The sequence below is a fragment of the Molothrus aeneus genome, chromosome 18 (assembly GCF_037042795.1).
Source record: "Molothrus aeneus isolate 106 chromosome 18, BPBGC_Maene_1.0, whole genome shotgun sequence".
NCBI lineage: Eukaryota > Metazoa > Chordata > Aves > Passeriformes > Icteridae > Molothrus > Molothrus aeneus.
This window is the reverse complement of record NC_089663.1, coordinates 8533291-8549609: the sequence shown is the minus strand read 5'-3', so window position 1 is coordinate 8549609 and position 16319 is coordinate 8533291. Positions and strand designations below refer to the sequence as shown.

The window sequence follows — 16319 nt, the reverse complement described above, 5'->3', positions numbered from 1 at the left end:
GTTTTTATGGTTTTGTGTTAGATTTCGTTAATACTTTTTTGTGTTTTCCTTTGAATGCATTTAAAAGTTCATGTGAGAAATGTAAAATTGCTAGGTGATGAATACATACATCAAGTGTAATAATTTTCCAGGCAAGGATGCAAAAGAAGACCTTTATTTGGAAAAAGAAAGTGAAATGGTAAGTCTCTGTTTTTTGAAAAACGATCAAATTGGTTTAAATGTGACTACATATGTGAAAAAGTTTTGATAAAGATGATTTAAAAAATATATATATGGTGATGATAAGATTTCACTGTCAAATTAACATTCAGTCACAAGCACAAGTATAATTTTTGTTTTCTGGTTGGGAAGGGGATTGTGGTTGGTACATGTCCTTAGTGGCTGTGAATCATTCATTCTGAGATTGAAGACCAAAAAACTGTACAAATTAATTATGAGACTTGGGCAGGAGTTTCATTTACAGTAGCCAGGGGTAGACTTTGTGGGGCATGAAAAGCGTTTTCAGGTGTTCAGCAGAGATTTATCTGCTGAAAGATGAAGGTGTATGTTACAGAATGGATCAAACTGAAGGAAACCTGGATATCTTTTTCCTTGGATAAAATGTGTGCTAAGGACTCCTTGGCTGTGTCTGTGTAATTGGAAAAAAATGGACAAGGGATCTGAGGCCCTGAGCCATCTGTTGTGGCACAGCTGATGCCCATGTGCTAGAATACACCCCCTCCACCAAGCAGAGTGCCTGCATCTGAATTTCCTGCTAGGAGCAAGCCTTAGCATGTGTTACCAGCCAAACTGAGGCCCAGCACTGGCTGTGAGAGTTAATTGGCACAGGCTAAACAATTCTACAGAGTGCACTGGACAGCTGAGACAATTATATTGCATATATATATGCATATTATATTATGTGCATATCTCTTTTTTATTGACTAGTGAAAAAAATTAGTCCTTGAGCCAGCCTGGCTAAAAGTTTTGTACCACAGCTGGACCTGAATAATTTGATCCATGAGCAGTGCAAGTGACAGACTGCACACTCCCATCAGTTCAGAATTAGAATTTCTGTTTTGGCATGACCAGGGAAGTGCTAATAGGTGTTAAATGTCTATCAGCAAATGCTTTTGGGACTGCAAGGCATGTTTTGTTGTCTTTAAAAAACAAACAAAGCCCCCTGCTTATCTTTTGTTTTCTCTGATTTTAAATATTACAATTATTTAATGCTAGGGGGGTTCATCATCTGGAAGGAAAAGAAAGGCAAGCACATCTTTGACTGATGAGGAAGGTAAGTCACTTCCCAAAATTTTGCATCCATAGCATAGTACATGAGTTGAATATTAAACCCACAAGTTTTCAGTCTGTTGCTGTGTGGGTGCAGTGCTCTTCATGAACCAAATACCAACCTTCATCTATTTCTTAGAGACATTAGGCAGTCAATTAAATAGTAAATTATCCCTAAAAGAGCTCTAGTGAAAATCTGAAAACAACATTTTCCTTGAAATGATGCTGCTATCATTATGGGTGGATTTGAATTCTTTCTGTCCTCATTACTTCATTTGTCAGGCCTTATTAATGGTCTTGAAGTTCTTTTGAGGATTTTAGACTGAAATACCCATCTGCTTTGGGTCCTTTCTTGTTGGTGACCACTCTGTCATGTTCCTGACAAAGGAACTCCCCTGTTCAAAGCTTCATTACAACCTGTGTTGAACATTGTCAATCAACACTTAAATGCCTTCTGTCCTGAGGCAGAAGTGTTTCTCTCCTGTTCATTTACCTTTCAAATGTTTTCCATACATACTTAATTCTTTTTAAATCCTGCAGGCTTAGAATATTCTGCAGACTAAGAATATTCTGTGCTCATTCACTTCAGGGGGAGAGAATTACAAGCCTCCTGAATTATTGTGCAATTTTAACCCAAGATTTGCATTTGCTTTCTTGCAGTTGAAGATGAAGAAGAAACAATTGAAGAACAAGAAGCTAAAGAGGGAAACATAAACCATCAGACTGAATTGTCTAATCTAGCCAAAGAAGGTAGGCACGTGGCTTGGTTCTTCTCTGGGCTGGGCTCTGAAACAACAGCTGGAAACACACAGCACTTGTTATATTTGTAAAGAGGATTAGAGGTGGGAGACTGCATTCAGATGTTCAGTCCTGTGTAGTCTGTGTTTACTTTTTTTCTGTTTGGAAAGCTGCAGCAGTTTATGGGGCGATGATCTGCACTTTATAAAGCAGTCCTAGTTATCACACAGAGTGGCTTGAGAAAAAGTAGTTCTCTAGTGAAGCACTGCATGAAAACCTTACACCAAGACTCTCAACCTGAGTTGTAGGAGTGCATGATGAACACTTAACACCAGGGTTGTATCTGATTGAACATGGACATTTTATCAACTGGCTTGAGTATCCTAGAAAGGTTTTGTGACTGACTTGGTAGCTCCAAAAGGGCATTAAGTGCTGACCTTGGAGGGTTGGGGGTGTATGAATATTTGAATATAAGGTGCTTTTAGGGACAGTGCTCTGGCTAGCAGCTCTCTCTCATTAGCAATGTGATTGCTATGCTGAACTTGATGTGTGCAAAGTAGCCCACAGAGATGTGTCACTTAGCCTGGGAAAAGCAGATTTTTAGAGGCAGGCTGCCCATTAGGCTGAGCGTGCCTGGCGATGAACACGCCGCTTCCAGATCTGTGTGTTTGCTCTCTTTGGCAGCTTAGTGGCTGCACTGAACTGGCCAGTTGGAGGGATTATAACCCTTGGCCAGTCAGCCAAGTTCCTAATGAGAATATTTGCTGATTGATTGGCCACTGCCAGCATGTACATTCCTGCTTTAGCAGCTCAGACAAGGGATCCTGGAGTTACAGCTCAGTTTTGAAACTTTTGAAGTCTTGCATTGTCTTCCAACCACTCAGCTGCATTTGATGCTCCTACCTTCCCAGCTGGGGATTTACTGAAGGTTGTAGGGTTTGTTTGTAATACAGTAAAAAGCAGGGTGGAGCAAACTGCTTGTGTAGTGCCAGATGTTCTCTGTAATCAAGGTTATTAAATAAATACTGTCATCATGCACTTAATAATTACCTCTGAAGTTAACTTCTGATTAGAGAACTGGCTTTATGCAATTGTGAAGAATGTAATGAGATTATAATTAATAGTATCTATTGTTCCAAGTTTTGGTATTTTTAAACTTCCATCCTTTAATAACCTTCAGCTGAATTGCCTCTGGAAGATTTGGTAAAGATGTATGAAGGTGCCTTTGCAGAAAATTTTCACTGGCCCCAGCCAAAGCCTGACAGTGAAGAGGAGAGCAGTGAGGAAGGTAAATTACTCTATGTTTAGAAGTAGTTGTGCTAATTTACAAGGTGAAATAAGTTGCTTGGCTCTTCAGGACTCTGAAAAGACATTTTGTTCTAGGGGAAAACACATCTTGAGGGAATCACATGTAAAATTTCACAGTTTGTGAAAAGAGGGCAGTGTTTGCCTGTCCTAAAGTGAAGATGTGTAAGATTTTCAAGAACAATACTGAGTCACAGAAAAGCCTCTCTACATTAAATTAAATAGCTCACTTCACATATAGCTATAATGAAAAAAAATAATAATTAAAATTAATTAATTAAATCAAAATTATTAATTAAAATAATTAAACCGTATTAGCCTAGCTAGTGTGAATGTCCACAACATGTACATGAACCTGAGCTTAGGCTTTGTATTTTACCTGAACTAGCTTGAAAATCACAGAAATGCTTTTAAAAGTTGGCTGCCTCCTTTAGACCCATGTCTGAACCCTGGTTATCTCAATTCCTTTGTGTAACTGCTACTGAAGTTTATTTTAGATACCACTTTAACTTTTCTCTCTCTCCTAGAAATGGAAGACCACATGTCTGATAGGGAAAGTCCCCAGAAAGAAGTTGTCCTCATAGATTCCCTTCTCACCATTGATCAGTACAAGGGCATGGACAGGTCGAGTCCTCCCAAGAAGAACATGAGAGACATAGCAGAAGTTGCTGCTGCAGCAGAGATGTTGTTACCTAAAGGCAGCTCCAGGATAACAACAGCAGTAAGAATCCCTATTTTCTGTGTGCTGATGTTTACATAAAGAATGCTTTTTTCTTCATTTTTTTGTAGCTTTTAGCAAGAAATTCCTTTTTTTTTTTGAGTTAACTTTTTTGAATGTTTATGCTTTATGCCATGCTCTATGAATTTAACTCAGGAAAAAAATACCAAATTATTCACATTACAGGTAAAATACAACACTCCATCACTGTTGTATGGGTCCCTCAGAGAATATCAGAAGATTGGGCTGGATTGGCTGGCAAAGCTGTACAGGAAGAATCTCAATGGCATCCTGGCAGATGAGGCAGGGCTTGGAAAAACAGTGCAAATTATTGCCTTTTTTGCCCATTTGGCTTGTAATGAGGGTAAGTTCTTTTGGCTAAAGTTTTCAACAGGTACTGTGCCAGCATTATCTTTGTGAATTGTAGCCTAGGATCACTTTTTTTCCCTACTGAACCATATCAGGCTTTAGTTAATGATAGGAGTTAAGATTGTATCAGAGTAACTTCCTGATATTTTGTGACATAAGGGTGTTATCTAGTCAAGTATAGTGTCTGATCAACCTACTACCCTCTAGATATTCTTCTGAATTCTTCTAAATTTTTACTAGTACAGAAAAACCTTACAAATTGTTTAATGACTAGGAGTAGACTAGTAATTAAAATGCCTCTGTTTGTTGCTATTTGATCTCACTTTTAATGATTCATTTAATGCAATGCACTTAAAAACTCAAGGAAGAATATGAGCCATATGCACTGTAAGGAGTGTCTTTTCAGTGTTAACTGCTTTGTTTCCCCTTCTGTAGGGAACTGGGGCCCTCACCTTGTTGTTGTCCGGAGCTGTAACATATTGAAGTGGGAGCTGGAATTGAAACGCTGGTGCCCAGGGTTGAAAATACTTCTCTACTTTGGGAGCCAAAGAGAACTTAGGGCAAAAAGACAGGTGCTGTATTTTGCAACTCTTACACTGTTGCCTATAGATTTAGCCTGTATATATCTGTCTTAAATGTCTTTTCTAATGAAGAAGTAACTGGTTGTAAGATATTTGAGAGTTCTGCCTTAACTTTTCTGTCTCATCCTTTCCTTTTCCATAGGAATGGACAGAACCCAACAGCTTCAATGTGTGCATCACTTCCTACAAGCAGTTGTTCAAAGGCCACACAGCATTCATGAAAATGAGATGGAAATATTTAATAGTAGATGAGATGCAGCAAATAAAGAATATGACTGAGAAACACTGGGAGGCACTTTTCAATCTCCGCAGGTACAGAGCAGAGAATTGATTTCCTGCTGGCAGTGAGTTTTTCTCTTTTCATGTCACACAGTTCTCTTCTTAACAGAAAACTTTATAAAAAAACCCTCTTGACTTAGTCCACCTAAATTCCTGAGCAATGTGCACCTATAGAAAAATGCTTTTATTTGAAACAGTCAGGATTCAGAGAAATGCTTGAGATCTTTTTGTTTCCACTATCACATCACTGTAATTCTTCTTTGCTGACATTCTGTGCTCCCAAACAGATTCCCTTGTATGTTCTGATACTCTGCAATGAAGAAGCTATTTGGTGGTATATTCAAGATTGGATAGATACTTTACCTTAGGTTTAATTTTATTATATCTACATAGTTCTTCTGTGTATTGGACAAACATAAAGGCATAGTAATCAGTCAATTAAAAATCTTCTTTTGTTCACAGCCAGCATCGTTTGCTTCTGATAGACACTCCTTTGCATAACACATTGATGGAGCTATGGACCATGGTACATTTTTTGATTCCGGGAATTTCCAGACCTTACCTGGATTTTCCAGTAAAAGCACCTAATGAGGAGAACCAGGATTATTGCCATAAACTGGTCATCAGGTTGCACAGAGTATGTTGGATTTTTTTCTCGTGTGTCCTACTACAGGAGTAATGCTGTTAAGGAGAGGGGGAATAAAAATATGTGTCTCAGATCAGAATTTGTGTCTTTTCTTAACACTTAGCTCAGTTTAGACAGAAAATCCTGCTGAAAGCAGAGGGTTCTACCAGAAGAATGTGGAGATTCCTTTTAAAAATAATACAAGGCTCAGATGTTGAAGCATGACATGCAGAAATTAAAGAGCAAATTAATGTCTATAACTGTGTGCATAGCAGAATGATTGTATATAGCATATGCAGTTTATCACATCAAATCTGTTAGGTGTGAATAAGTTTAGCTTCCTGTTGTAAACTCTTTGAAGTGAGAATTTTTTTCCTGTCAATTCTGCAATGTTTCAGATGATTCAGCCTTTTATTTTGAGGAGATCAAAGAGGGATGTTGAGAAGCAGCTCACAAGGAAGTATGAGCACGTGCTCAAGTGTCGTCTGTCCAGTCGACAAAAAGCCATGTATGAGGATGTCATATTGCAACCAGGGTAAGGGCTTGGAACAGTAAATATAAAATGCTGTCACTTTTAGTGCTTAAGCAAGGAAAGAAATGATTGTCATGGGGAGAAGTGTTTTAGTGCTTCTCTGAAATTTTGAGTTATGACCCATGAATAAAATGTGATTGCATTATAGACTAGAATTACAGCAGGTGGTGTAATTTTGTGATATTTTATGCTGATGTGATAAATGTGCATTTACCTCTGGAACCTAAGAATCCAGTTATGATGGTCAGGCCTCCTGCTGCATTGTTTTAACATTTGTCTCTAATGAGTGGTTCTTCATTTTTTTAAAGCCCAGAGTTTTTCCTCACCACCCTCCTGCCAGTGGTAATTGATAGGGGCAGGGGTGAAACAGAAACAAAGCAGGGAGAGCATGGGGAGCTGGATAGGTTCTATTTGATTGTGAGACAGCACTGGGTCTTTAAGTTTCACTTTTCCAAATTTACTTTTGGTACAGTGCTGCTTAAGACCTTGGTGAAATCTAAACTTGTTCTTAGACTTTTGTATAACATACTGCATTGCTCATTCTCACCTTGCTGATTTAGGGACACCTCCATAAAAGCTGCACATAAATCAATGTCTTTCTGTATAATTTATTTGGTAGAACCCAGGAAGCCCTCAAAAGTGGGCACTTCATCAGTGTCCTGCATGTCCTGATGCAGCTGCAGCGGATCTGTAACCACCCTGATCTGATAAACCCCCGGCTCTCAAGCTCCTCTTATGTATCAGAAACCCTGGAATACAGAACAGCCTCTCTGGTGCTGCGAGCCCTGGAAAGGGATATTTGGAAGGTCAGTAGAAAAGTGAAGATTTTTTTCCTCTCTTAGTGCCCTGGCAGAATTTCAATACTTACTGTTGTTTTGTTATATGTGATAAGTCTATCTGAAGTTTATAAATAGAAGCCATTCACTCTTGCATAACTGTGGCTACCAAGTGTGTTCTTGCTGCATCTCTTTTTTTGTTGTAGTGGTATCAACTTTTCAAGTGGTTTGTAAACAGTAATTTTTCATGAACTACTGGGTCAAAGAGAAATTACCTTTGCTTTTATCATGCTCATGTTTCCAGGAATTTTCCAGCACTGAAGTTCACCCTGGGTAGCACTGTGCTTATTTATGGCATTCTGCAATTTTCTTTTTGCTTTTACTAACTGAAGGAAAGCAAGACTTATTCTTTTCCACAAAGCAGTAAACATTCTGTTACAATGACTAAATTAGTACCCTTCTGTCAATCCATTTGAAGTACCACTATTTCTGTTATTGTTAAACAAGTGATCCCACTCCTTGACATGAAAATATAAAAGAAGTATGAGTAATGGAGCAGCTGACATTTTTTGTTTAATTTTATTTCCATCCTTCATATTTTTCTACTCCTGAATTATAGTTTGGCATTTAAGCTTGAGAGTTAACCTTCAAAGAGTTCTATTTAATTCTTTGGAAACTGTGATATATGAAGAATTGTTAAATGTCTTTTAATTTCCATAACTGGCTAATGATTTCAATTCTTTTTCTTCTAATGCTTAAAATGGGACTGTCAGTTTAAGATTTATTTCCAAAGTTTCTAGACAGTTTTTGGCTACTAATTAATAGTTTATTTCTTAAATTTACACAATTTATTTCAAGTTAAAAAGTAAATATATAGAAATTGAATTCAGCAATGAATGTAAAGAGGACTTAACTGGGTCATCACATAAAACAATTTTCTGAAATCCCTAGGAATCAGACCTGTCTCTTTTTGATCTCATTGGAATGGAAGACAAAATGACTCATTATGAAGCACAAATGTTGCCAAAACAGAAGGTTACTAGAAAGCTGATTGAAGAAATCTACAGCTCCCCTCCAGCACCAGCGAGGCCCAACCCAGTGAAGCTCAAACCAAGCAGGTGTGTACACCTACACTCCTTCTAAGCTAGAATTACAGCAGCAAAGGGTGCCTCTGCTGCAATCTTCACTGAGTTCTCTCTGCGTCTCTGCTAATGGGATTCACACAAAACCTCAGGCTTACCTTTGCATTTAATTCTTATCTTTTGTGTTTACCTTTGAAAATAAGAATTCTGTTCTTTGAGGCATGCAATTCCATTTGAAGTTAGTTGATGGATTTCCGTAGTCCTTACTTCAGCAGCAGATGAAGTTTGTTCTTGGACATTGTTTATGGCAATTGAGTGTTTTGCAGAATTAGCATGAGGATAATCCAAGACTAAGTTGGGCCTGCAGTGTCAGCTGTGCTCTCACTGTTATGGCAGAGACAAATGAAGTTTTATAGCAGTACATTTTTCTAAAGTATTTTTCTTCTAGTACTAGTTCTCAAAGTAATGTAGAACTAATGCAAGAGAGCTGCCTGATGACCTGCAACATGTTAATGTCTCTCTGGAGATTATATGGGAACCCTTTTTTGAGATATCTTCAGATACATATTTTCCCAGATATTGACCTAGCCTCTTTTTAAGATGTTTGCTGCAATTCTGAAGCATCCTGCATTAAACTGGGTGGCAGTGTAAGTTTTTTAAACTGTATGGCAATGAAAGTTTTTATTCTTGGATTCAGCAAAATCACTTTCTACAGTGTTCACTTAGGAAGCTTGTGAAGTGATGCGCCTTGCCAGCTTCAGCCATCTGCAGGAAGATCAGCATCTGACATGATCAGTTTCTATGTTCCTGGGGTGACAGAGTTTACTTCTAAAGGCCAAACTACGATCTTCCTGTGGAGTTTGACTTTTCCTGCTCTTGCCAGGTTGTTCCAGCCCGTTCAGTATGGTCAGAAGCCCGAGGGCAGGACTGTGGTTTTCCCAAGCACTCAAGTGCAGCGCACGGTGACCACAGCAACGGTGACTCAGCAGGGACAAGTTCGAGGCAGATCCCCCATAGCCACGGTGTCTTCAAATCAAGGTAAGACAGTCAGTGCCACCCTGGTCACCTGCACCTCCGTGTAGACAGATACAAGTTAGTCTGTTTAATAGAACTCCTTTTCCCTCTAGCTTATTGGTCTAGAGTACTAATGGCTTAAAAATACCAAGAGACTAATTGCCAGTTAAATTCCCCACTAGTTTCTCCAGTATGATCTGCCAGTATAATGCAAAACTAAGCTTTGTGTAACCTGTTAGCATATGGAGTAAATATGCCACAGTTGATATTTAAAGCCCGAAGATGTTTAATGTTCTGTCAAAGATGGGAATGTACAGTGCTTCTCTGTATTTATTTAGCCTTTAAACAATGCTTTCCAAATAGATAATGTTGTAAAACTAGGATGGAGTAAGAGGTGTGGCTAGAAATCCCGGTGTGTAAGGACAAAGCCGTTCTTGTAGCCATTTGATTATCCTGTCGGAAGGTTTCTTTTTAATGCAGGTTGTTTAAAAGAGCGGAGTTAAAACCTCTAACAGCTTGCACAAACAACCCTTATTGATTGCAGCTGCAGCAGCACAGTTTCAGACAACTCAGGCTTCCACCAGTGCTCCAAGACACCAGCCCGCAGCGACCTTCACCACAGCAACTAGCGCAGCCAACCCTGTGAAACCGCGGGGCCAGAGCGCGGCGCCGGCCCCGCAGCCGGGCCAGCCCCAGGCACAGCCACAGCCACAGCCCCCCCCGCACACCATCCAACAGAGTGTGCTGCCTCAGAGGCTCGTACTGACCTCTCAGGCCCAGGCACGGTTGCCTAGTAAGTGGCCTCCCCTTTCAAGGTTTCTCCCACCTTTGTACTACAATGAGGTTAAGTTACTAGGCACCCTAAGATGTGTACAGAATCGTTGTTTTTTTTTCACTCTTCTGATTAGCCTTGCTCAGTACGTTGCTTATGACCAAGGAAAATCGAAAATTGGATAAGAAACAATAGAATTGCTGTGGACATACATTAGCGGTGTCAACTTAATCTCCTATTTCTGCATGTTTCTTCTGCTGGCAAGACTTCCTTCAGACCAAATGTTTTAGCTCTCTCCTAATTATTCCTTTCATGTTAAACACTAATCCATCTGCTAAAGGCCTCTCTGGCAGAGAGGAGCGTCGCCACTGTTAGGCAGAGAAAAGTGATGAGGCTTTGCTTTAAGGTTGTATGTGCACTGCCTATTAGCATGTGTAGAGAGTACTGAGCACTGATGTATTAATTTTATCTCTGGGGTAATGCACTGCCTTTACAAAAGCTGAATTTTCACACCAGTATTTTCCCAATATCATAAAACTTAATGCTGAAATGCCTCTAACCTTTCTGCATTTAAATCGCAAAAAGCTTGGTCCTTGCCACTTCAAAGCTTTTTGGTTTGTCTAAATGCAGATTGCTTAAAATAAATCATGTTTCATCAGCAAATTTCGAATGTGTATTTAATGTGTCACACATAGCAATATTTTAATTTCTTCCTTAAACCTTCCTTCATGCTCTTGAAAAGGCAGTGAAAATCACTTTAATGTCTATACTTGTTCTGTTACAAAGTGTCACATGAGTTTTCAGGTAGCTCTTAACTTTTTTGCTAATGAAAGTGGTAATTTCTAAAATGTTGATGTTCTTACCCTTTAAACAATCAGCTTCTTTCCAGTTTGTCCAACAAATATAGAAAGCAATACCTGCTTAACTTTTATATGACACTTTTGATGCACTAAGTATAATTATGCATGGGAGGCGCTTCAGCACCAGTTTACTAACCAAAAAGTAGAATTGTGAATATTGAACAGCTCGCCTCCCACTTTGATTTTTTAATGCCTGTTTCCCTCCTTAACAGGTGGTGAGGTAGTAAAAATAGCCCAGCTGGCTTCTATAGCAGGAGCACAAGGCAGGATTGCTCAGCCAGAGACCCCAGTGACTCTGCAGTTCCAAGGGAACAAGTTCACCTTGTCACACAGTCAACTCCGCCAGCTCACTGCAGGGCAGCCCCTGCAGCTACAAGGTACTTACTTCAACAAAGGAAATTTTCCATTATTCAGAATGCTCATGTTTTGATATGGGCACCATGTTCCTTGTTGCTGGAGATTTTTCCATCCCCAGTGCTTGTATTGTCCTGCTCTTCCTATTTTCTGTGAGCCAAGGTAGCTCTGGTTTGAAAAGTAAATGCCTATCAGATGAAAGGCATGGTTAGTTTCTTTTTCTGTATTGTATTTGAAAAATGTTATTTCCTTTGTTTCCACATCCATGCAGTGCAGCTAAAGTAAGGTGAGGCATTATTTGATAAAAACTCCCTGCTGAGCAGAAGCAGAAAAACTGAGAACATTCTTGGCTTATTCTGAAAATGTGTAAATAATACTTCAAGATTGGCATGCTTCTGAATTCTGGCCCATTTATTGCCCTTGTCTGAATGCTCTACCTACACTATATTTTGTTCTCAAATTTCCCTTGCTGATGGTGTGTATTGCCAAATTTAGGAGAACTGGCATACCTTCATTCTCTGTGGCCAACTAAATAGAGGGAATTTTAAATGAAGACTTTCTGTTTGATTGGATTTTGTCCAAATTCTATATAAATACCTAGATTAGAATGATACCCCTATGACATGAAACTCCGCTTCAGCTATGAATACTTGGGTGTTTCCCTCCTTTTTGGCAGATTGGTATAATGAATGTGTCTAGTAATATTTAACATAGTTTGAAGCAGTAATGATCAGCTTGTAACACTAATAGATTTTGCTAGAGAACACAAATTCTTTTCCACCCTAATGTGTGTTAAAATCCTCCATTGCAGGAAGTGTCCTTCAGATTGTGTCAGCCCCTGGGCAGCAGTACCTGAGGCCTCAGGGCCCCGTGGTCATGCAGACAGTTTCCCAAGCAGGAACAGTGCAGAACGCCCTGAATGCTTTAGGAAACCAGCACCAGGCAGGTGGCCCAGCTTCCACTGCAGTCACACAGCAAGGTGGGTTCTCCAGCCTGAAGAAATGTCTCTGTCTAAATATTTAATTGTTTAAATCGCATTCGTATATAACTCCAAATTGTTGCAGATCATAATTCTCTAAGTTGAGCTCAGAAGTGGGTAAACTATGAGGCAAATCTCATAGTTTGTATTTGGTGTGTGCTGGAGTTTTAAGGAAATTTTTAGTACAAACTTAGGAAAGCATGTAACTTAATTATAGATTTTTTTTTACCAGTTTCACCTGTGATCAAATTTTTTTTTGAGAAGTAAATTTTAAACACTTGGTTACTTTTTGCAAGGAAAAATCAAGGCTGATAATTTTTTATACTGGCAGAGAATGTCCAGTGGTTGTCTCATCTCCATTTTTCCACATTGATTTTTTTATCTAATTTCTTTCACTTTTCTAGATGATCAAGCTACAGTTTTCCATTTCCCTCTGCAAATGTTGCTTAGGTATTTGGTGCCTTGCTGTAAATGGGATCAGTTCCTTGCTTAAAAACACAACCAAGATGTTGAAAAAAATAATGGAGAAATTTATGCATTTACAACAAAACAGATTATTAAATGAAGATAAATATAACACTAGGAGTTCATTCCCTGAAAATGGCCATCTGCTGTAATTTTCTTGGGATATAAAAAAAACATTCCTTCAAAATGGTGTGATGCTCTTACAGTGTAGTTAACTGTCTGGGTAAGCATCTGCTAATAGTTGAAATCACAAGAATGCTACTGAGATTCCATTATATGTTTTCACCAATTTGTAGATGCACTCAATTGATGTACTTTCTGAAAAATCTTAGATGATTTGCTCAAGATAAGTTAAATCTTTTTCTGAATTAGAACATTTTCTATTTTCTATTGTGTTCATATTAACATTTTCTGAATGTCAATGTATATATTGCGCTGTGCATGACATTTTGAATAAGGTACAGATGGAGCACAGCACTTTGCTTTGTACAAAGCGAAATAAAATTCCATTGATCTATCTTGGATTTTTGAGAGAACAGTTCATGTGAATATCTGTCAGAGATCTGTTGTATAATAAAGTACAAATTTGCAATACTCAATGGACATTTAGACTAAAAATTTGTCTGCAGCAATGATGTGTTACAGCTATGAAATATCTACTTATTGAAAATAATAAAGAGACCAATTTTCAGATGAATAAATATATAAACACAAGGTTTATCCTCAGTTTGTATTCCAGGTAGAGCTGCAGTTACTAATTTGCCATCTGGTGACATGGGAGCAGTGTTAAAACCAGCACCTTTGCATGGACAGTCACAGGTACTCAATTTTTATTTTCTTGTGGAAACACCACTTTTCAGAATCAATAATAAGTCTATGTAATAGTTGAAACTATAATTTGCAAAGCTGGAATTAATTAGGGACTTTGATGATTATAGAGTAGGTAAATATCCCAATTTCTGTCCATGTTTCAGGTTGACAGATCTGACACATTTGTAATCCATAGATAAAATAATCTGGTGTATAAAGGCAGCTGACAGCTTTCTTGTGCTGTGATAGACAAGTTTGAATTATATAGTAATGCATACATAAAGAAAACATGTGGGTTTTTTGTGTTTTGAACATAATAACAATCGGGCAAATTTTTATAGATTTCCAATCTTAAGTTTTAGGATAAGATACTCAAGCAACTTACAAAGTGCAGGGAAACATCAAGAATATATCAAAAGCTATGAAAATATACCTTTAAAAAGCAAGAAGATACTAAACTAAGGTAGAATTGACTCTTTGATAGGAACTGAATTCAGCTGTAGTCTTCAGATTTTATCTGAAATTTATACCTTTAATAATTGCTCTAAGTAGTAATTCTACTCTAGGATCTGTACTCTGATCCTGACAGTTTCTAAAGAAACTCAAATAGATAGATTCTAAAGAACCTCAAATGCCTCATTTATTATTACTGTGATGAGCAGCAGATGTGGTTTTCATTCCCCTTCTCTTGGCAAAGGAGACGTTTGAGGAGAAGAACCGGCTCTTGAAGGAGCGCCTGGACAGGATCTTCTCGGGCAATGAGCGCCGCTGCTCGCGGGCGCCGGTGTACGGCCGGGACGTGCTGAGGGTTTGCTCCCTGGCTGGGGACACAAAGGCCTCCCAGCTGCCTTCCAGTCAGGCCAACAGCTGGAGGTGGGCTGGCTTTGTCAACTGCTGCCTTTCCACAAGTGCCTGCGGAGGCCCAAGTAATCCCTTGAGGGAAATGATCCTGGGGTTGGTTCAGCAACAGGAATCTCTGAAGGATCTTGTTAACAGGTAATGTGTGCCTAACAAGCCTCTACACATACAGTGATTTCTAAAACTTTTCGACAAGGCTTAAAACCTTCTTTCTGTTGATGAGCTTATTTGGTTTAGACTGGTTTATTTAGCAGTAAATGATATACAGCATGGAAGTAGCAATAAGTCACTTCCTGTTTCCTTTAGATCTTTATAAACAAATGTTTTCAGTGTCTCTTTCCTAATTTCAAGCCCAAGTTCAGCTGACCATACTTAGACTTACACTCTTATGCTTTTGGATTTACTTGAATAGGTACCACTTGGACACAACTTACAAGAGTTAAGACCCAGAGATGCAGGCAGAAGCTGGTTTAGCCAAGACTGACTTTCCTTGCTGTGCCTGTGATTATTGATGATTATTATGTGTGTAGCTTTTTAAATCAATATTGCCTTGTTTTGATGCTTTTCACAGGGCTCTCTTCGTGTTGCCAGCTGCAGTTGCTGCTCCCCCGTGTTTCTATGTAGCAAATCCTCCCCCTTCATACAGTCACAGACTGAAACTCCTTAAGCACAGCCTGAGGCAGAAGGCAGCTCCACACTTGCATCAGTTGCAGCAGCTGACAACTCCTCACTTGCTGCAGTTCCCTGACCTCCGGCTGGTGCAGTATGACTCAGGTAAAGGACATTTGCTGACAAGATTTCAGTAATTTCCTCTATCACATGAATTGAATTTCTGTATAAAACCATTGTTGGTTTTTCTGTTTGAATTATAGGAAAATTAGAAGCTCTTGCTGTTTTGCTTCAGAAGTTGAAATCTGAAGGGCGCCGTGTGCTGATTTTGTCACAGATGATTCTGATGCTGGACATACTGGAGTTGTTCCTGAATTTCCATTTCCTCACCTTTGTGAGGATTGATGAATATGCCAACCAGGAACAACGGCAGGTAAGTGTGTCCTACCTGCTGCCCACTGGTACAGCAATTTGTGCTGTCCAAGCTTTTATACACTACAGCAAACAAAGGAAATTTGCCTTGTTTCGGATTCAGTTTGAAACACTTGACGTGTTTTCATCCCATTATTTGTTAGGCTATAGTGAATTTGGTTTGGTATTTTATTTTGGTGTGCATTGTATTTAGTCCTTGCTTTTATTCTGTTTTTGTAGGAGCTGATGAAGATTTTCAACAGAGACAAGCGCATTTTCTGTGCCATCCTCTCCTCTCACAGCCGTTCCACAGGAGTCAATCTTGTCGAGGCAGACACTGTTGTGTTCTATGACAATGATCTGAACCCAGTGATGGATGCAAAAGCTCAGGAGTGGTGTGACAGAATTGGGAGATGTAAAGATATCCATATATACAGGTGATGGTGACAGTCAATGTCTACTCTTTACCATGTTTTAATGTGAGGTTAGTTCAGAGAGTGCTGCCCTGGATGATCTGGAATAAAGTGGAAACAGTGCTTAAAACCACTTCCTTTCAATAAAAAAAAAAGCCAGGGTATCTATCCTATGAAAAAGTGTGGGGGATTTAACACCAAATGTAATAAATGAATCATACCTGCATGGGTATTGTCTGTTAGTCTACATGGAATTTTTTAAGGGATCCTTTTCATTGTTGATTTTTGTTTTGTTTTTTCTGTTTTTTTTAATTACATAAATTATTAAAAGAAAACTCTAAAGGTCGTTGTTTTTTTTTGGGCTTGCACCATAACTGAAAAAGCTCCCACATAATACCACATTTTAAACATTTAGTGGTATTGTCTAGGACAGTTTGTCTTTTTGTTTCTGAAAGCTGGTTTGGAAATGACTTACCAGATTTCTACTATGTTTTCCTTTT

At 38.8% G+C, this 16319-nt stretch overlaps 1 protein-coding gene across 1 annotated transcript in view; it reads left to right on the top strand.

Moving 5' to 3' along the window:
* EP400 (E1A binding protein p400) overlaps window positions 1-16319 on the top strand; it is a 46435-nt gene that overhangs the window by 13745 nt on the left and 16371 nt on the right. Inside the window, exons 9-29 of the mRNA XM_066562039.1 lie at window positions 132-178; window positions 1216-1273; window positions 1930-2019; window positions 3188-3295; window positions 3840-4033; window positions 4217-4394; window positions 4835-4971; window positions 5123-5292; window positions 5722-5896; window positions 6283-6419; window positions 7036-7222; window positions 8144-8310; window positions 9158-9312; window positions 9833-10081; window positions 11133-11297; window positions 12086-12253; window positions 13446-13537; window positions 14226-14524; window positions 14958-15160; window positions 15259-15428; window positions 15647-15843. Of these exons, the coding sequence (XP_066418136.1) occupies window positions 132-178; window positions 1216-1273; window positions 1930-2019; window positions 3188-3295; window positions 3840-4033; window positions 4217-4394; window positions 4835-4971; window positions 5123-5292; window positions 5722-5896; window positions 6283-6419; window positions 7036-7222; window positions 8144-8310; window positions 9158-9312; window positions 9833-10081; window positions 11133-11297; window positions 12086-12253; window positions 13446-13537; window positions 14226-14524; window positions 14958-15160; window positions 15259-15428; window positions 15647-15843 (3346 nt within the window). The remainder of the gene's footprint in view (window positions 1-131; window positions 179-1215; window positions 1274-1929; window positions 2020-3187; window positions 3296-3839; window positions 4034-4216; window positions 4395-4834; window positions 4972-5122; window positions 5293-5721; window positions 5897-6282; window positions 6420-7035; window positions 7223-8143; window positions 8311-9157; window positions 9313-9832; window positions 10082-11132; window positions 11298-12085; window positions 12254-13445; window positions 13538-14225; window positions 14525-14957; window positions 15161-15258; window positions 15429-15646; window positions 15844-16319) is intronic.